At 45.8% G+C, this 21399-nt stretch overlaps 1 protein-coding gene across 1 annotated transcript in view; it reads right to left on the bottom strand.

Annotated features, from left to right (window-relative positions):
• CENPJ (centromere protein J) overlaps positions 1 to 20960 on the bottom strand; it is a 66262-nt gene extending 45302 nt beyond the window's left edge. The window contains exons 1-5 of the mRNA XM_044287859.1: positions 20855 to 20960; positions 16336 to 16805; positions 7676 to 7799; positions 3719 to 3964; positions 3534 to 3624 (exon numbers count right to left, since the gene is read on the bottom strand). Of these exons, the coding sequence (XP_044143794.1) occupies positions 3534 to 3624; positions 3719 to 3964; positions 7676 to 7799; positions 16336 to 16740 (866 nt within the window). The 5' untranslated portion in view covers positions 16741 to 16805; positions 20855 to 20960. The remainder of the gene's footprint in view (positions 1 to 3533; positions 3625 to 3718; positions 3965 to 7675; positions 7800 to 16335; positions 16806 to 20854) is intronic.
• Between the last annotated feature and the right edge of the window lie 439 nt (positions 20961 to 21399).

Below are 21399 nucleotides of genomic sequence, written 5' to 3'. Positions count from 1 at the left end.
CACAAGTAACCCCATTTTGGAAAGAAGACACCCCAAGGTATTTCATGATGGGCATAGTGAGTTAATGAAAGTTTTTATTTTTTGTCACAAGTTAGTGGAATATGAGACTTTGTAAGGAAAAAATAAATAAAAAAAATTCATCATTTTCCGCTAACTTGTGACAAAAAATAAAAAGTTCTATGAACTCACTATGCCCATCAGCTAATACCTTAGGGTATCTACTCTCTGAAATGGGGTCATTTGTGGGGGTTTTCTACTGTCTGGGCATTGTAGAACCTCAGGAAACATGACAGGTGCTCAGAAAGTCAGAGCTGCTTCAAAAAGTGGAAATTCACATTTTTGTACCATAGTTTGTAAACGCTATAACTTTTACCCAAACCATTTTTTTTTTTAATCAAAGACTTGTAGAACAATAAATTTAGAGAAAAATTTATATATAGATGTCATTTAAAAAAAAAAAGAATTTACAACTGAAAGTGAAAAATTTCATTTTTTTGCAAAAGTTTTGGTAAATTTCGATTAATAACAAAAAATGTCAGCAGCAATGAAATACCACCAAATGAAAGCTCTATTAGTGAGAAGAAAAGGAGGTAAAATTCATTTGGGTGGTAAGTTGCATGACCGAGCGATAAACGGTGAAAGTAGTGTAGTGCAGAATTGTAAAAAGTAGTCTGGTCATTAAGGGTGTTTAAGCTAGGGGGGCTGAAGTGGTTAAAGGGAGTCTGTCACCTCCATATGGCCATATACAGTGCTTACATGGCTCTGTAGCACACCTATACAGGATTGTAACGGTACCTTTGTCTTTAGACTTGCACCAGCAGGAAAAACGGGGTTTAATTCATATGCAAATGAGCACTCGCAAGTGCCCAGTGAGGAGTTCAGTGTGTAGGTGCCCAGGCTGCTCTGCCTTCTATTCACTTTACTCCTCCCCAGTCTCTGCCTTTGCCCGCCCTCAAGTCCGGACCTATCGATGAGGCAAGAGACTTGGAGGGCGGGCAAAGGCAGAGACTGGGGAGGAGTAAAGTGAATAGAAGGCAGAGCAGCCTGGGCTCCTACACACTGAACTCCTCGCTGGGCACTTGCGAGTGCTCATTTGCATATGAATTAAACTCAGTTTTTCCTGCTGGTGCAAGTCTAAAGACAAAGACAAAAGGTACCATTACAATCCTGTATAGGTGTGCTACAGAGCCATGTAAGCACTGTATATGGCCATATGGAGGTGACAGACTCCCTTTAAACGGAGTGAGGAATCTTCTAGGCCAGGCAAGGCTCCTGGGAAGGATGCAAATGAGCTCTTGACAAGCTCAGTTCACAAAAGCATCATGCTTCTCCACCATCAGTTTTCCAGAACGTACAGAAAATTGTACAACTTTTCATTACAAAAACAACAACATTTGCAGATACAATAACTTCCCTTTAGGCTTCATGCACACGACAGTATTTTTTCACGGTCCGCAAAACGGGGTTCCGTTGGTCCGTGACCGTTTTTTCGTCCATGGGTCTTCCTTGATTTTTGGAGGATCCACGGACATGAAAAAAAAGTTGTTTTGGTGTCCGCCTGGCCGTGTGGAGCCAAACGGATCCGTCCTGAATTACAATGCAAGTCAATGGGACGGATCCGTTTGACGTTGACACAATATGGTGCAATTGCAAACGGATCCGTCCCCATTGACTTGCAATGTAAAGTCAGGAGTCCCTTTTATACCATCGGATCAGAGTTTTCTCCAATCCGATGGTATATTTTAACTTGAAGCGTCCCCATCACCATGGGAACGCATCTATGTTAGAATATACCATCGGATTTGAGTTACATCCCCCCTCCCTCCCTCTATTGAGTGTGCGCCCCCCCTCCCTCCCTCTATTGTATTTAACTCATTGGTGGCACAGTGTGCGGGCCCCCCCCCTCCCTCCCTCTATTGTATTAACTCATTGGTGGCACAGTGTGCGGGCCCCCCCCTCCCTCCCTCCCTCTATTGTATTCAACTCATTGGTGGCACAGTGTGCGGCCCCCCCCTCCCTCCCTCCCTCTATTGTATTCAACTCATTGGTGGCACAGTGTGCGGCCCCCCCTCCCTCCCTCTATTGTATTTAACTGATTGGTGGCAGCGGAGTTCCGATCGGAGTCCCAGTTTAATCGCTGGGGCTCCGATCGGTAACCATGGCAACCAGGATGCTACTGCAATATTAGAAGCATCATACTTACCTGCTGGCTGCTGCGATGTCTGTGACCGGCCGGGAGCTCCTCCTACTGGTAAGTGACAGGTCTGTGCGGCGCATTGCTTAATGATCTGTGACTTACCAGTAGGAGGAGCTCCCGGCCAGTCACAGACAGCGCAACAGCAAGCAGGTAAGTATCATGCTTCTCCGCTGCCACCAATGATCGGGGGGGGGGGGGGGGGGGAGGCCGCACACTGTGCCACCAATGAGTTAAATACAATAGAGGGAGGGGGAGCCGGGGGTGGGGGGACGCACACTGTGCCACCAATGAGTTAAATACAATAGAGGGAGGGAGGGGGGGCCGCACACTGTGCCACCAATGAGTTAAATACAATAGGATGGAGGGAGGGGGGGCCGGACTTGCCACCAGTGATATAAATACAACTGAGGGGTTTATTGTACGGATCACAGCCCCCTGTAAGAGATCGGGTGCTGCCAGGCAGCAGGGGGCAGTCATGTACACAGTTTGTAGTATATTCTAACTAGAAGCGTCACCATCACTATGGGAACGCCTCTGTGTTAGAATATACTGTCGGATCTGAGTTTTCACGAAGTGAAAACTCAGCTCTGAAAAAGCTTTTATGCAGACGGATCTTCGGATCCGTCTGTATGAAAGTAACCTACGGCCACGGATGCCAATCTTGTGTGCATCCGTGTTTTTTCATGGACCCATTGACTTGAATGGGTCCGTGAACCGTTGTCTGTCAAAAAAATAGGACAGGTCATATTTTTTTGACGGACAGGATACACGGATCACGGAGGCGGCTGCAAAACGGTGCATTTTCCGATTTTTCCACTGACCCATTGAAAGTCAATGGGTCCGCAAAAAACAACGGAAAACGGCACAACGGCCACGGATACACACAACGGTCGTGTGCATGAAGCCTTAGTTTTTCAAGAAGACAACAGATAAATGGTTCTGTTTCCTCCACAGTCCACCATCATACTCCATGTTGGAACATTGCCAATAAAAAAAAAAAATATATATATATAGCGACAGGTGGCAGGGGTTCTGCCAATTATAACTAATCATGCTAAACCTCAGACTGGAAGGTGGCCATTTCATAAGCACATACAGTCTCGGATTACAGGTGTGCTTCAGGACAGGTCATATTAATCACAGCTTCATGACGTCCTCCTGAGAAAGAGCTTTGACAGCTTTGTTGCTGAGATGTGTTAGGATTGAGCTTTGACCCCCACCTTGTGCCCAGCACCATATGTGCAGATAGGTGGGACCCTAGCAATTATGAATGACAGATACACCGCACTAATAATTATCTCAGCTTTACACCCTCCTGGGGGAGTCAAACGCTCACCTGTCCTCTGCATTGTTCTTAGTAAGTGGTTCTGGCGTTACCCTGGAGGAATCTTCTCTGTGTGAAGAATCTTCTGTTTCATACTCATCCCCTATGGTAATATTTTACATTATATAAACAAATACATGTAACCCCCCCCCCAAGATATTGATTGTCAAGCACAGAGTTGGACTAATATTACTTACCCGAATAATCTTCAGTGTCCTCCTCGTTTAATAGCTCCTCTAGCGTTTTGGATTTTTCAGGACTAAGCTCCCGAACAGATACGGAAGGGGGTCGGGATGGACTTCTGTCCTTGGTGAGCAGTTCTTGCTTCATGTATGGGGAGTCTCTGGGGATGTTCCCACTGACAGAGGACATAAGGTGTGAAAGATGTTTTTGGGACAAAGAGCTACTGAGATGTCCCGATAGGAGGTTCTGCTGCTCCTGTTCTGTAATAAAGTAAGACTTGAGTCATTCTGTAGCAACAACTTGCAACCTGAGATATTTAAAAATGACCAGCCAACATCTAATGAAGGATAATGTTTTATGTTGCTGATATTAAAGGGAATCTGTCATGACTTTGGACTATTATCTACAGTAATACATGAGTAGTGCTTATCCCAGTTCCCCCACTGTCAGCGCTCAAAGCTGCACTGAAACACAGTCCAGACCGCTGTGCTGTTCTAACATAATGGTGGGGACTCCTGTGTGCATGAACAGCAGTCCTGACAATGTATTTCAATGCAGCTTTGAGCACTCATAGTGGGAGAACGGGAAAAGGAATTTTAAAATAGTGATCTGCACTCCTCATCTGCCTTACTACTCATGTATCACTGTAGATAGTAGGGTAATTAGAAGGGGTTGTCTCTTGCTAGCACAAACCCCCTTCTCCAAAAGACATTTATATGCATTAAAGGGGTTGTCCAGGTTCAGAGCTGAACCTGTACATACCCACATTTTCACCCAGCCAGGGCCTCCGATATGAGCATCGCAGCATTTCATGCTCCCATGCTCCCCCTTGCCTGTGCTGTATTGTGCCCTTTATATTTTTTTACACTGTTAGGCCTTATGCACGCGGCCGTGTTCCGCAGCCGAGAGCGGTCTATGGTAACACGGCCTGGATTCCTGTTGAGAGCAGGAGCGCACGGCGTCATTGGTTGCTATGACGCTTCATGCCGCCACTGCGCTACAGTAATACACTATACGAGTGTATTACTATAGTGCAGCGGTGGCATGAAGCACACGGCGTCATAGCAACCAATGACGCCATGCGCTTCTGCTCTCAACAGGAATCCAGGCCGTGTTACCATGGACCGCTCTCGGCTGCGGAACACGGCCGCGTGCAAAAGGCCTAACAGTGTAAAAAAATATAAAGGGCACAATACAGCACAGGCAAGGGGGAGCATGTAGGCTTATGTGCTTTCATGGTTGCACAATTATTATAATTTTTTTAAATCATCAGTCATGTTCCAGTCCTTGAACACACTAGCACTGCGAACTTATGGCACGGGTACCAGAGGCGGCACTCAGAGCCCTCTCTGTGGGCACCCACACCCTGGAAAAAAAGTATATGGTGTACCAATACGACTTAGACCTTTCCTGCCATTCATCAGTGCAGGGCGCACTATGGACAGCTCACTGAATGTAGGCAGGCTGTCATGGCTAAATGATAAAGTACATGGAAGATATACTATATTGGACTGTAGTATTCAGGGTAAATTGCTGTGTTGGCACTTTGCGATAAATAAGTGGGTTGTAGGGTTGCAGTTTGGGCACTCTGCCTCTAAAACCTTTGCCATAACTTCACTAGCGTCCTTTTAGCTGAACCCACAGTTTTTTCAATACTTTCCTTTATACTGTGTGTGTGTATATATATATATATATATATATATATTACTGCTATACATGTGTTACCATAGAGAGACGTGTAGAGTTGTGGTCTCTCTTGTTTATCCGGCTAATCTACACAGACGTCGTACCCTGCTAGGAGCTTAGCCCGTCAGCCTCAGGCATACTAGTCATTTCTAGCAGGCTTTACTGCACAATGTGCATGTCATCACATTGCACAATGGGAAATATAATACTGACACAGGGTGAAGGGCAATGTAATCAGATAGACATTCCTTGACTTACAGGGGTTTTCTGTATTGATGGCCCATCATCCTCAGGATAAATAACTTATTGGCAGAGTCTAACTCCTGGCACCCCTGTTGATCAGCAGTTTGAAGAGGCCATGGCGGCTCCGTTGATCACTGTGGCCTCTTCACAGCAAACCAAGCACAGCGCCGTACTTTGTATAGTGGGTGTCCCTGGTACTGCAGCCAAAGGTGCAGTCACTTTAGCGGGAGGGAGCCAGTTACAAATAGGTTATGTGACCAAAGAACGTCCCGTCAATGACCTAGGAGGAGGTCAGGGCATTGACCCAAGAGCAGCGGTCTCTACAAACAGCTGAGTGGCAGGGGTGCCGGGAGGCAGACCCCCACCAATCAGACATTGACATCAATATCGAACTTACAGAGTGTAGAACAGACAGCGCACGGACTGAGCACTGACAAACTGAAGCCAATGGGCCTATTCACATGTCTGATTTTCCGCATTGACTATTGGACCAGGCAGAGAAAAATCGCAGCATGTGCTACTTTGTTCCAACTCTTGCCCCATTCAAGTCAATGAGCCTGTGATAAAAAATTAAATAAAAAAGTCGTATTTTTCTAACAGACGTGAAAACGGAACGCAGTCAGAGACCATACTCATTCCACATGGATGGAAAATCATTATAGGGCAACCATAGAGTTTTACTACTCTCATCTAAATAAGCCCTTAGCAAAGTGATTCCCCAACCTGTGGCTTTCCAGCTGTTGCAAGAGTACAACTCCCAACATGCTTTATATCTGCCAGTTACCAGAGTGTGTTGACAGTAGTTTGTTGGAGATCATGGCCAATCTATTATAACAAGTCTCCAATATATGGGTTTCAGGTCCTTTTATATAGATGACCTCAGGATAGGCCATCAATATCTTATATGCAGGGCTCTGAAACCTCGCACCCCCTGCTGATCAGTTTTTCTGCAGTAGCTCCGGCGCTGGAAGTCATGCAATGTGTGCGGTGGTAGAGCTGGATACTGCAGCAAGGCTCCCATTCACTTCAATAGGAGCGGGGCTGCAGTAACAAGCGACATTCCAGCACCAGAGCTGCCGCAGAACAGTTGAACAGATATTAATGGCCTATCCTGGAATGTATGAGGTCTAAAACGTATTTGCTACTGAAGCCTTGCAGCACTGTCTAGAGGGAGTCTGACGTAATCTGTAATCCTCCTGCACCATCAGAGTGTACAGCAGTTGCTCTGCCTCTCCCCATGCTTTACACTGCAGCTCTGCATAGGAAAACTCATTACAAAACCAGACCATAAAAAAGGAGTTGGGTTTCCTTACTATAAAAACAATAATTGTGACCAACATAGTAAAAATCACAGGGCAAGTGGAGCACTACACAATGCCCATTAAAAATCAATGGGCTTTCCCTCTGATGCCTGAATGTGCTGGGTCCTCCTCACAAGGCCATGGTACAGCTCTGTTATGTATGAAGCTATAATAGGGCATCCATAGAGGTGCATGGCTCTGCATGTACACACCCCCCCCCCCCCCCCCCCCAGCCCATTTCAGCCAGAAATGTTATGAGTTTGTCCCAAGAAAAATTATTCCACAGCTTTCAAACGAGCACCTGGATCTGAATATTTGTGTACATGAATGCAATTAGCGTAGACACTAGAGTTATTCACTGAATTCCATTGGTATAAACACCACCTGCTAATTGCTCTTTTTCCAATTTCTCTGTCCACCTCACTGAGTTGGACGCACATGCTCAGTTCCATCCTTCAACTGCCTCCAGTTGAGAGGACACACCCCCTGATCTTCCAGCTTGAGATAAATCTAGCAGAACAATGGGAGCAGTGGATGGGGAGATCTCTGGATCCATGTGAGGTACAGGGCTGGTTCTAGCTTTGTAAGAAAGATATGGTCATGTACTGTATGATGTCTGATTTTACATTAATCATGGGATAACACCCTTCAACACTGGCATTAAAAGGCCTTAGGGGAAGAATGTGTGGGAAATACTGAACGGGAGCACTTTCATACACAGAATACAGGGCGGATACATACCGGAGTATGATGGCTGCCGCGATACCAGGTTCAGCAGCATTTTCTGCTCCTCCATGAGCTTATGGAGCTGCTCCATCTGCTGCTGCTTTAACTGCTCTTGTTTCTGCTGTTGTATTTCTTTAAGCTACAAAGCAAATACACAATACACTATGAATGTCGGGTTTATCAACGCATTGCACAATCCAGACTGCTGAATAGAAGGACAGACCGAAAACAAGTGTCACAGTTTACTTACACAAGTAGCTGGACAATACACCGAAAGACTCATCTACATGTACTGTGCAATGGAAAGAAATCCAGTGTCTGTAAGTGGCCTTACAACTAGTTCAGCCACCCGCCCCCCATACAAGTGCATGCTCTGCCCCAGGCGAGTATGCATGTGTCCTGAGTGGGAAGAGAGGAATGAACTGCTGACAACCACCTCTGGGAACTGCTTATCCCCCTTGAAAACAAAGGATTGGGCATGTTGAAATCTATCAGCCTGATCCTTCTCTTACCAGACATAAGCTCTGTTCAAAGTGTAGTGGCCGTCCCATTAATTTCAGTGGGAGCAGAGGTGCAGTAACCCAGTGTGACCACTACACTTTGAACGGAGCTGCGTTTCCTGTTCCATTCATAGTGCTAGCTGTCACCAGTGGCTGCAGGGAACAGCTGATTGGTGGGGGTGCAGACTCTGACCAATCGAATATTAATGTTCTATTCAGAAGATAGGTCATAAATATCAGGGGACTGAAAAACTCTTTATAAGTAAATGACAAAAATACTTTTAAAGGGAACCCGTCATCAACTTTATGCTGCCCATAATAATGGAAGCATAACGTAGAGACAGGCGAGTCGATTTCAGCAGGCTGTCATTTATAATTTATAAGTTAAAAAAGTAAGTGGTTGCCGAGAACCAACATCACAATCATTGCAGACTGGGCCTGGAAAAGAGTCACGGCCACCTGAGAAGAGTCCTGGTTATTCCTGAAGTCCTGCTCTCCTGCTGATGACTGACAGTCTTCTACCTAGTTGTCTCCCTTTCTCTCTAGGAGAGAACTGCCAATCATCAGCAGATGGACGGGGAGAGCAGGAGATTAGGAATAACCAGGACTCTTCTCAAGTAGATTTGACTCTTTTCCAGGCCTGGGCTGCAATGATTATGATGCTGGTTCTCAGCACCCACTTACTTTTAGCTCATGAGTGACACACCGCTGACATCAGCATTTCTGTCACTACTTTATGATGCCCTCAGTGAGATCAGCATAAAGCTGATGACAGGTTCCCTTTAATAACATTTCCTACAAATTAAAAACAGTTGAACATTGCCTGGGGATAGCTGGGATGTCGGGGACTGCACGGAGGGGGGTGGGGAGGGAAGGACGGCTATACGGGGTTTATGTTGGGAAGGTGGTTCTTCCACCGTTTTGTACTTTTTGTATTTAGTGTGTCTTTGTATGTTAAAAACCTTTAATAAACAGATCTGAAAAAAAAATAATAATAAAAAAAAAAAAATACAGTTACAGTTGAACAGCAGTCTCCTTCACTGATGAGCAGGCGATTCTCGGGGCAGAACGCTTCCTTCTTGACAATTGCCTGCAAATTTGGCCCGAGTAAAGGGACCTTTAGGAAGAGATGCAAAAATTTACATCTGCATCATGTCCTGACCTTGAATGAGGATTGCTTGTTCTTTCTGTTGTGCTTTCACAAACCTTTTATCTTCCTAGGCAGGAGAAACAAGGCGATCATGCCAGCGACACCATCGCATGACCAAGGATTGCTGTGTCGCAGTGCAGCCTCTGAACTGAATGTTGTGTCGCAGGATAACTCACTAGTTGTCATGACCGTAACCCCAGTATCGCAAAAAAATAAAAAATAAAAAAATCCTACACTGATGGACTTTGTAATTCTGGGGTCACGCCAACTTGCGAGTCACATAGTAACCCCAATCAATCCAATGACCCCATTCAGTCCAACGACTACAGTGCTACACAGCGCAACAGGTGTCACAGCCAAGATCACTGTAGCCCCAGATGTTCGGTCTGCATCTGATCTGCATTCTTTTAGGTTCGGATGTGGACCCATTAATTTCAATGGGGCCGCAAAAGATGCAGAAGGGACACTGTTTGCTGTCCGCATCTGTATGTCTGCTCCGCGGTTCTGCAAAAAAGATAGAACATGTCCTATCCATTTTGAAGACAACATGTGCTCCCAGGTTCTCACAGTTTACAACCGATCACTGGGGTATCCAAGTACTGCGTCACCATCTGAATAGCTTATCGGGGAACCTCTCCAACTAAAGACCCTTGTACATGAGCAGACTGACCAGGCAATTATTGAAAACAAACCATACAGTGCTGCCACGCATTCAGGTTTTTTTATGCAGTTTTGGAAGCCAAAATCAGGAGTGGATCATAAAAGGAGAAGTATTAAGGACAGATATGACCTCCTCTTTTTTGAATCCATTCCTGGTTTTGGCTTCCAAAATTGCATAAAAAAACTGAAGGCGTGGCCGTACCCCTAGCTGCATTTACATGCAGCAATCACCACCTCGGTATGGAAACGAGCGGCTGTTTGATCTGCTGCCGGCAAACAATGATTTAACGTGCCACCAGAAAGACGCCATCACCCAAGGAACAAGCGTTGGCTCCTTCATCTGGTGATCCGTGGCAAGGTTACACAGGACGACCAATTATTCCTGGGAATGCTGGTTTCAGATAACTGTTCTGATCGTCAAGGGCCTAAACTTCCATTTTAGGTTTGGAGTTGCCCCAAAAAACGAAGACCATCAACCTGGGAAACGGTCAACATAATAAGAAGTTTAGTGCCAGAAACAGCTCTCAAGGCGCCAACAGCATCTTAATAAATGCACGGAAGAAGAATAAAACAATTAACATGACGCAATCCGTCAAGAAGTTCCCCCACGCATGACCGCCTGAACACATACGTCTTTATTTTACACGACTAGACAAAGAACAGACTTAAGAGTTATGACTTGCTAAGTAGAAGGCTTGGTCTAAAAGTAGGGGAAAAGAAAAAGGTTCCGCTTTTCTTCCAGAAATTGCGCCTTCCTTGTCCATGTGCTGTGTACTGCTGAGCAATTCAGGTCAGCTCATAAACAAATGTGGAGCCATTATGAAAAAGAAATGCAGACCTTTTTTTGTAGTCCTGGGCAAACCCTTTAAAGTGTAACTGACGTTTCATATATATATTTTTTTATACCCTAATGGTATAGTACACCCTGCTGTATAAGTGCTTTTGTGCTTTATAATTTAAAGAGGACCTTTCACTAGTTTAAAAACTAAAAACTAACTATATCAGTGGGCAGAGCGGCGCCCAGGGGTCCCCCTGCACTTACTAGTATGTCTGGGCGCCGCTCCTGGGAGTCCCAGGCTATGAGCTGTGCGCTGCGATTGGCCAGCGCTGCAGCAAGGGACAACCCTAATACAAAAACTCTGCCCAGTACAACAGAGGGAGCTGCAGACACCGGAGCCTATAACGGGCGAACGGAGCGGCGCCCAGACATACTAGTAAGTGCAGGGGGACCCCTGGGCGCCGCTCTGCCCACTGATATAGTTAGTTTTTAGTTTTTAAACTAGTGAAAGGTCCTCTTTAATCTTTTTCAGTTTCACCTCATAATAACACCCAGAAATGCGTGTCACTTTCCCATTGAGCAGCCTCTTCTCACAGCATTGTCATGTGCAGGCCATCTCCTCTATCATACAAACAACAGACGGGGAGAGCACTGGGAGGGGGAGCACAGCCCCGAGTACCGGGGGAGAGCACTGGGAAAAGGAGAGGGGGAGCACAGCCCCGAGTACCGGGGGAGAGCACTGGGAGGAGGAGAGGGGGAGCACAGCCCCGAGTACCGGGGGAGAGCACTGGGAGGGGGAGAGGCGGAGCACAGCCCCGAGTACCGTGGGAGAGCACAGCCCTGAGTGTCTGGGCTCGGGCAAAAGAAATGGAGGGGGAGGGCTGCTTTACATGCTGCTATCTCCTGAATGGTAGCAGCTAGAAACATGCAACATGGTCTTGTTTGAAAGCTGACATTCCAGGCTTTCATACAAGACCAGAATGACACTGTGGATGACACAGAGATGCTATACACTACGTGCAGAATTATTAGGCAAATGAGTATTTTGACCACATCATCCTCTTTATGCATGTTGTCTTACTCCAAGCTGTATAGGCTCGAAAGCCTACTACCAATTAAGCATATTAGGTGATGTGCATCTCTGTAATGAGAAGGGGTGTGGTCTAATGACATCAACACCCTATATCAGGTGTGCATAATTATTAGGCAACTTCCTTTCCTTTGGCAAAATGGGTCAAAAGAAGGACTTGACAGGCTCAGAAAAGTAAAAAATAGTGAGATATCTTGCAGAGGGATGCAGCACTCTTAAAATTGCAAAGCTTCTGAAGCGTGATCATCGAACAATCAAGCGTTTCATTCAAAATAGTCAACAGGGTCGCAAGAAGCGTGTGGAAAAACCAAGGCGCAAAATAACTGCCCATGAACTGAGAAAAGTCAAGCGTGCAGCTGCCAAGATGCCACTTGCCACCAGTTTGGCCATATTTCAGAGCTGCAACATCACTGGAGTGCCCAAAAGCACAAGGTGTGCAATACTCAGAGACATGGCCAAGGTAAGAAAGGCTGAAAGACGACCACCACTGAACAAGACACACAAGCTGAAACGTCAAGACTGGGCCAAGAAATATCTCAAGACTGATTTTTCTAAGGTTTTATGGACTGATGAGTGAGTCTTGATGGGCCAGATGGATGGGCCCGTGGCTGGATTGGTAAAGGGCAGAGAGCTCCAGTCCGACTCAGACGCCAGCAAGGTGGAGGTGGAGTACTGGTTTGGGCTGGTATCATCAAAGATTAGCTTGTGGGGCCTTTTCGGGTTGAGGATGGAGTCAAGCTCAACTCCCAATCCTACTGCCAGTTTCTGGAAGACACCTTCTTCAAGCAGTGGTACAGGAAGAAGTCTGCATCCTTCAAGAAAAACATGATTTTCATGCAGGACAATGCTCCATCACACGCGTCCAAGTACTCCACAGCGTGGCTGGCAAGAAAGGGTATAAAAGAAGAAAATCTAATGACATGGCCTCCTTGTTCACCTGATCTGAACCCCATTGAGAACCTGTGGTCCATCATCAAATGTGAGATTTACAAGGAGATGGTGAACAGATCAAAACACTGACAGAATCCATGGATGGCAGGCTTTTGAGTGTACTTGCAAAGAAAGGTGGCTATATTGGTCACTGATTTGTTTTTGAATGTCAGAAATTTATATTTGTGAATGTTGAGATGTTATATTGGTTTCACTGGTAAAAATAAATAATTGAAATGGGTATATATTTGTTTTTTGTTAAGTTGCCTAATAATTATGCACAGTAATAGTCACCTGCACACACAGATATCCCCCTAAAATAGCTAAAACTAAAAACAAACTAAAAACTACTTCCAAAAATATTCAGCTTTGATATTAATGAGTTTTTTGGGTTCATTGAGAACATGGTTGTTGTTCAATAATAAAATTAATCCTCAAAAATACAACTTGCCTAATAATTCTGCACTCCCTGTATAGTGCCATCCACAGATCCATCTCCCCATAACAGTGCCATCCACAATTTGTTTTAATATGGCCTTTGAACATAATTTTTCAAGTAAAATCATTAGGGCTGCAACAATTAATTGACTTTATCGATAATATTCGATAACTGGATTTGCTGTCGACGAATCCAGTTATTGAATAATCGACGATTTGTTGCTATGCGGGCGGTTTACTTTAAAATCACTGCATCTTTATTTTACCTTACAATGAAGCTCCAGTAACAGGCAGAGCGGACGGCGGCGTAACGTCACTTACTCACATGACGCGCCTGCTCCGCCTCCTTCATTCATAAAGTGGGCGGAGCAGGTACGTCACGTGAGTAAGTGACGTTACGCCGCCGTCAGCTCTGCCTGTTACCTGAGCTTCATTGTAAGGTAATAAAGATGCGCTGAAGCTGAGTAAAAGTTACTGCCGGAATAGTCTGCTGTGAGGGGGGACCTGTGCACGGCGCCGTCATTGGGGAGGGGGACCTGTGCACGGCGCCGTCATTGGGGAGGGGGACTTGTGCACGGCACCGTCATTGGGGAGGGGGACTTGTGCACTGTTATGAGGAGGGGGATCTGTGCACAGTTAGGCCGAATACACACGGCCGTGTTTCACGGCTGTGAGCGCTCCGTGGGACCACGGGCTGGATTCCTGCTGAGAGCAGGAAAGCACGGCGTCATTGGTTGCTATGACGCCGTGCGCTTCCTGCTGCCGCCGCAATACAGTAACACACTGGTATAGATGCATTCGGACTTATGGGGAGGGGGATCTGTGGATGACACTATATAGCATCTTATGCTATGTGTCACCCACAGATCCCCCTCCCCATAACAGTGCCACCCACAGATCCCCCTCCCCATAACAGTGCCACCCACAGATCCCCCTCCCCATAACAGTGCCATCCACAATTTGTTTTAATATGGCCTTTGAACATAATTTTTCAAGTAAAATCATATAAACCTCTTTGCTTAGTAGTTTTGGTGTTTTTTCCCGATTAATTTATCGACAGCTAATCGATTATTTAAATAATAGTTAGCTGCAGCCCTAATTTTTACCACACAGTGAACGGCGAAAAAAAATTCCACTAAATAATGTAAAAATTGCTTTTTTTTTTATCATTCCCCCTAAAAATAAAATAATAAAAAAAGTCATTTAATACACAATATATACCCCAAAATGGTTCCTAAAAAAAAACCTTTTAATATAAATATTAAGAGGCTATAACAAGTGCTTATCTGATTTCATGTAACTGCTGGGCTTGTCTCTGGTTAGCTGCATGTGAGAGGATACACACTGCTCTGGGGTAGTGGGGGAGGGTATCTGCATTCTGAGGCCCCTTTCACACAGGCGAGTTTTCCGGGCGGGTGCAATGCGTGAGGTAAACGCATTGCACCTGCACTGAATCCGGACCTATTCATTTCTATGGGGCTGTGCACATGAGCGGTGATTTTCACCCATCACTTGTGCGTTGCGTAGAAATCGCAGCATGCTCTATATTGTGCATTTTTCACGCAATGCAGGCCCCATAGAAGTGAATGGAGCTGCGTGAAAAGCGCAAGCATCCGCAAGCAAGTGCGAGTGCGGTGCGATTTTCACGCATGGTTGCTAGGAGACGATCGGGATGGGGACCCGATCTGTATTATTTTCCCTTATAACATGGTTATAAGGGAAAATAATAGCATTCTTAATACAGAATGCTTAGTAAAATAGGGATGGAGAGGTTAAAAAAATAATAAAAATTAAATAAAAATTAAACTCACCTTATCCACTTGTTCGCGCAGCCAGCTTCTCATCTTTCTTCTTCTTTGATGACCTGGGAGGAAAAGGACCTTTGGTGACATCACTGCTCTCATCACATGGTCCATCACCATGTTATGGATCATGTAATGAGCGCAGTGACATCATCAAAGGTTCTTTTGCAAGGTCCTGAAGAAAGAAGAGGAGATCCACGCGACCAAGTGGATGGGGTGAGTTAAATTTGTTAAATATTTTTAACCCCTCAATGGACATTTTACTTTGTATTCTGTATTAGGAATGCAATAATTTTCCCTTATAACCATGTTATAAGGGAAAATAATGAAATTTACAGAACACGTAACCCAAACGTGAAGAAGTCCGGGTTCGGGTCTGGGTACCAAACATGCCGATTTTTCTCATGCGTGTGCAAAACGCATTAAAACGCTTTGCACTCATGGGGGAAAAAATTGTGCATTTTCCCGCAACACACACACACACATCTTTACCCGCAACGCCTGTGTGAACCCAGCCTGATTGGTCTTGTCTGTCTCTAGTTAGTCATATGTGAGAGGATACACACTGCTCTGGGGTAGTGGGAGAGGGTATCTGCATTCTTATTGGTCTTGTCTGTCTCTGGTTAGCTGTATGTGAGAGGATACACACTGCTCTGGGGTAGTGGGAGAGGGTATCTGCATTCTTATTGGTCTTGTCTGTCTCTGGTTAGCCATATGTGAGAGGATACACACTGCTCTGGGGTAGTGGGAGAGGGTATCTGCATTCTTATTGGTCTTGTCTGTCTCTGGTTAGCTGTATGTGAGAGGATACACACTGCTCTGGGGTAGTGGGAGAGGGTATCTGCATTCTTATTGGTCTTGTCTGTCTCTGGTTAGCTGTATGTGAGAGGATACACACTGCTCGGGGGAGGTTATCTGCATTCTGATTGGTCTTGTCCGTCTCTGGTTAGCTGTATGTGAGAGGATACACACTACACTGGGGAAGTGGGGGAGGTTATCTGCATTCTGATTAGTCCTGCTAGTTCATGTAAGAAGAGCAAGGGGTTATGGGAAGTGAGGGAAAATACAGGATGGCCTCAAGGACAGGGCAAAGATCAGCACAGGAAGGGCAGCAGAGGCCATCTTAGGAAGATGCTGAAATAGAGGCAGAGAGGAATAGGGCCGAATACAGACATCAGAAAGGTAAAAGTAACTGAAAAATAAAAGCTTCATGAATCACATATGTTAGAAATTTCATTTTTGGTAGTGAAATGGCAGTTACACTCTAAGAAGCTAGCAGCGTGTAATAGGAATCACCAAACCAATGGTAAATCCACATCTGAGTTACCTGTTCGAGTTTTTTAAATAGTGGATCATTTAGTTCTTCTCTTAAAACGTCCTCCTCTCTGAAAAGCGGCCTGCTGTGCGGCCGACTTCTGCTCCCTTCCCAGTCAGGGTCCTTATGTGCCGACATCTGCCCTGCATGGTCCAGCTTATGGTGCGGGGGTTTATGAACCGCATTTTGGTGTTCAAAAGAGTCCTCACTTAACAGGCTGCTGCTGCCGGAGAAAGGCGTGGGAATCCGCGTTCCGGAAAGGGCGCTAGGAGGCCTCGGCGTCTGCCCATCTCCACCCAATTCCAGGTTCGGGAAAGCAGAGTTCACGATGACGCCGGCACGTGCAATGTTGGACATGTACTGTGCCATGAAATCAGTTTCACTGCTGAAATCTGGTGAGGAAATCATTTCTGGCATATTTTTCTGGTTAGCAGAGCTCTACAGGAACTGCGGGGTTAATTCCATGCTGATGGGGTAGATCACTGGAATAAAGAAGACATGTTACATTGCTGAGTAGTAGAAGACATTTATAGGCAAAAAAATAAATAAAAATTCTGGTAGAAAAATTTCTGTTACTGTGCACATGGACAAAGCTGTCAATCAGCGGCAGGAGGGGGGGCGAGGGGGTCCCCTCACTAACACACAGCACAGTGCAAGTGTTACAAATAATGAACTGTATATTTCACAAGTATACCCCAAGTGTGTGTGTGTGTATATATATATATATATATATATATATATATATATATATATATATATATACACACACACACACAGTACAGACCAGAAGTTTGGACACACCTTCTCATTCAAAGAGTTTTCTTTATTTTCATGACCATGAAAATTGTAGATTCGCACTGAAGGCATCAAAACTATGAATTAACACATGTGGAATTATATACATAACAAAAAGTGTGAAACAACTGAAAATATGTCATATTCTAGGTTCTTCAAAGTAGCCACCTTTTGCTTTGATTACTGCTTTGCACACTCTTGGCATTCTCTTGATGAGCTTCAAGAGGTAGTCACCCGAAATGGTCTTCCAACAGTCTTGAAGGAGTTCCCAGAGATGCTTAGCACTTGTTGGCCCTTTTGCCTTCACTCTGCGGTCCAGCTCACCCCAAACCATCTCGATTGGGTTCAGGTCCGGTGACTGTGGAGGCCAGGTCATCTGGCGCAGCACCCCATCACTCTCCTTCATGGTCAAATAGCCCCTTACACAGCCTGGAGGTGTGTTTGGGGTCATTGTCCTGTTGAAAAGTAAATGATGGTCCAACTAAACGCAAACCGGAATGAATAGCATGCCGCTGCAAGAATGCTGTGGTAGCCATGCTGGTTCAGTATGCCTTCAATTTTGAATAAATCCCCAACAGTGTCACCAGCAAAGCACCCCCACACCATTCACACCTCCTCCTCCATGCTTCACGGTAAGAACCAGGCATGTAGAGTCCATCCGTTCACATTTTCTGCGTCGCACAAAGACACGGTGGTTGGAACCAAAGATCTCCTCAAATTTGGACTCATCAGACCAAAGCACAGATTTCCACTGGTCTAATGTCCATTCCTTGTGTTCTTTAGCCCAAACAAGTCTCTTCTGCTTGTTGCCTGTCCTTAGCAGTGGTTTCCTAGCAGATATTCTACCATGAAGGCCTGATTCACACAGTCTCCTCTTAACAGTTGTTCTAGAGATGTGTCTGCTGCTAGAACTCTGTGTGGCATTGACCTGGTCTCTAATCTGAGCTGCTGTTAACCTGCGATTTCTGAGGCTGGTGACTCGGATGAACTTATCCTCCGCAGCAGAGGTGACTCTTGGTCTTCCTTTCCTGGGGCGGTCCGCATGTGAGCCAGTTTCTTTGTAGCGCTTGATGGTTTTTGTGACTGCACTTGGGGACACTTTCAAAGTTTTCCCAATTTTTTGGACTGACTGACCTTCATTTCTTAAAGTAATGATGGACACTCGTTTTTCTCTACTTAGCTGCTTTTTTCTTGCCATAATACAAATTCTAACAGTCTATTCAGTAGGACTATCAGCTGTGTATCCACCTGACTTCTCCACAACGCAACTGATGGTCCCAACCCCATTTATAAGGCAAGAAATCCCACTTATTAAACCTGACAGGGCACACCTGTGAAGTGAAAACCATTTCAGGTGACTACCTCTTGAAGCTCATCAAGAGAATGCCAAGAGTGTGCAAAGCAGTAATCAAAGCAAAAGGTGGCTACTTTGAAGAACCTAGAATATGACATATTTTCAGTTGTTTCACACTTTGTTATGTATATAATTCCACATGTGTTAATTCATAGTTTTGATGCCTTCAGTGTGAATCTACAATTTTCATAGTCATGAAAATAAAAAAAACTCTTTGAATGAGAAGGTGTGTCCAAACTTTTGGTCTGTACTGTATATTACACATACATATACACAAACATAGAGCTGAAATCCGCATCTCTGCCACTACTTCACACTGAGAAGATGGAATCAATGTGGTGACAAATTCCCCTTTAAAGGACATCTGTCATCAGTTTTGTACCTATGACACTGGCTGACCTGGTACATGTGCACTTGGCAGGTGAAGACATCAGTGTTGGCCCCATGTTCATATGTGCCCGCATTGCTGAGAAAAATTATGTTTTATTATATGCAAATGAGCCTCTAGGAGCAACGGGGGCGTTACCATTACTCCTAGAGGCTCTGCTCTCTCTGCAACTGCCGCCCCCTCTGCACTATGATTGACAGGACGTGGTGTGATCATGTTTACAGTGCCTGGCCCAGTCAAAACGCAGAGGGCGCAGCAGTTGCAGAGAAGGAAGAGCCTATAGGTGTAATGGTAACGCCCTCGTTGCTCCGAGAAGCTCGTTTGCATAAATTAGAACATCCTTTTTCTCAGTAATTAGGACACATATGAACATGGCACCAACACAGATGTCTTCAGCTGCCAAGCGCACATGTAACAGGTCAGCCAGTGTCATAGGTACAAAACTGCTGACAGATGCCCTTTAACATACTGCTCTATACCAGCTATTGGTTGGCTGACTCCGAGACAGAATTCATGCCATAACCGTGGCACAACCTTAGGCCCCACTCCCTTATCAAGCATGTCAAAAAAAGAGTGGCGCTATATTGTGCCACTTTTTTTGGCAGATTTTTGGCGCATTATTAAATCTGGGCCACAATTTTTAAATTCAGTTTACAGATATATATTTCAGTTCCAAATTTGACACATTTATTGAACCAACCAAACTGGCACTTTCTTGGGTTTAGGAAATATTGCTCAAGGGGCTACCGCACAAGAAGTATTCCCTACATAGATAGGTGTCCCGTGGGGACGTGTCAGCCACCCACTCCATTGACTTCTATGGGTGTGATGGAACACGGTCTACGTCAGTCCCATACAGGTGAATGGAGCAGTAGAACGGCATCCACACTGTGCCAATCAAGCGGGGGTGTTCAGGGACCCCCAGAAGTGGAGACCATTTCAGAAGTTCCCCCATGGTAATCAGGTGAGAATCCTGCACCCAGAATAGGATCCGGTCATCGGGACTTAGGCCCCTGGTATGTGCGGGCGTCACAGTGATGTCCTTCTATAGTCTGGGCAACTTCATGCAGTATTCTAATGCACGTCAGGAGTCAAGGGGGTGGAGCCACTGCATGGAAGAGTCACAGGCCAGTTCCCCTTTTGGCTTGATTGAGAATGGCACCTGGCACATGCGCAGTGAAGCGAGGTGCGCTGGCCTCGGGGGGGATTTACTACCATGATAAATATACGGTTTACACGGGTGGGACTAAGAACTATTTTTAGCCCCAGCCAAGACATTTTTTTAAAGGGGTTGTCCAGGACTAGTGAAAGATGGCCGTTTTCTTCCAAGAACAGCACCACACCCGTCCGCAGGTTGTATGTGGTATTACAGCTCATCCCCACTCACTTCTATGGAGCTGAGCTGCAATACCAGACACAACCTATGGACAGCGGTGGGGCTGGTTTTTTTTTGTAATAAGGCAGTGTTTTTCTAATTCTGAACAACCCCTTTAAGGATTCCCAACGCCACACATCAGAAGTTATCATTGACAACATTGTGACACATAAGCCGGTTTAAAGGGCACGTCCACTGGGGACAACCATAGTCCATATGTCCTAGTAGAGCCCACGCGGACATCACACAGGGGGTCCCCTCCTGGAGGACCCCGCTGACATTGCCATAAGCTGGTACTATGTGCATCCCACTCAGGAAACATTGGGACATTTGTCAGAAATGAAGAGGCAGCACAGATTTTTGTAACTATAACCCATCACCCGTGATTCACGAGACAGTTTTACTAATATGTCCCACAGCTGCGACAATTGGGCGACACATCCTACATGAGACATTTGTATGTACTGCATGTATCCCAGCTGGCACACAGCGCTACATAGCAACATCACTACAACTCTGCAGCGCAGCAACAAGCTAAAACTTCAGCGACAAAGTCAGAAACGCGCGTCCAGAGCCATGAAACAAGAAAAAGTCGCACGGTTTCTCCTTCGGCCATTACCTGCACGTCCAGCGCTGCAGCAGTCACCCGGGTGCCAACGACTCAAACAAATATTAAATACCCGGCTGCTTGCGCTTCACTCCTGCCAAGCCCTCTGCAAACAAAGCTAGTCCAGCAGTGAGGGCGCAGAGGACGACGGGAAACGTAGTGCAGCCTCGCGGCAGAGCAGGGCGACACAGACTGGAAGGGACTACGTTTCCCAGCAACCCTTTCGCAAAGTACGTTGGTCGCCTCAAGGGCTGTCGGGAGAGCAGTGAGCGGCGGGAGCCGGGGAAGCTGTGGCGCACTGGGCTTATCTCGTCAGGGCTGCGGGTTTATACGTTCACCTGTCTCAGGGCAAACACTGTCACCCCGGGCGTTGTAAGACCGGATGGCGACGTGTAAACAGGCGCACGTTGGTGCTAGGAGATTAGAGTAGGGCGGGTTTTTACCTCAGGACGTTTGTCTGTGTGTGGTGGGGCATGGAGGGCCATTCCTATGTGTATGGGGCGCCCTCTCCACAGGAATAGGACATTCAGGGTGGGTATATGAAGCTTGTGGGGTTA

Source organism: Bufo gargarizans, chromosome 3, assembly GCF_014858855.1.
Source record: "Bufo gargarizans isolate SCDJY-AF-19 chromosome 3, ASM1485885v1, whole genome shotgun sequence".
NCBI lineage: Eukaryota > Metazoa > Chordata > Amphibia > Anura > Bufonidae > Bufo > Bufo gargarizans.
Note: the sequence above shows the minus strand (reverse complement) of the source record. Positions and strands in the feature narration are given on the sequence as shown.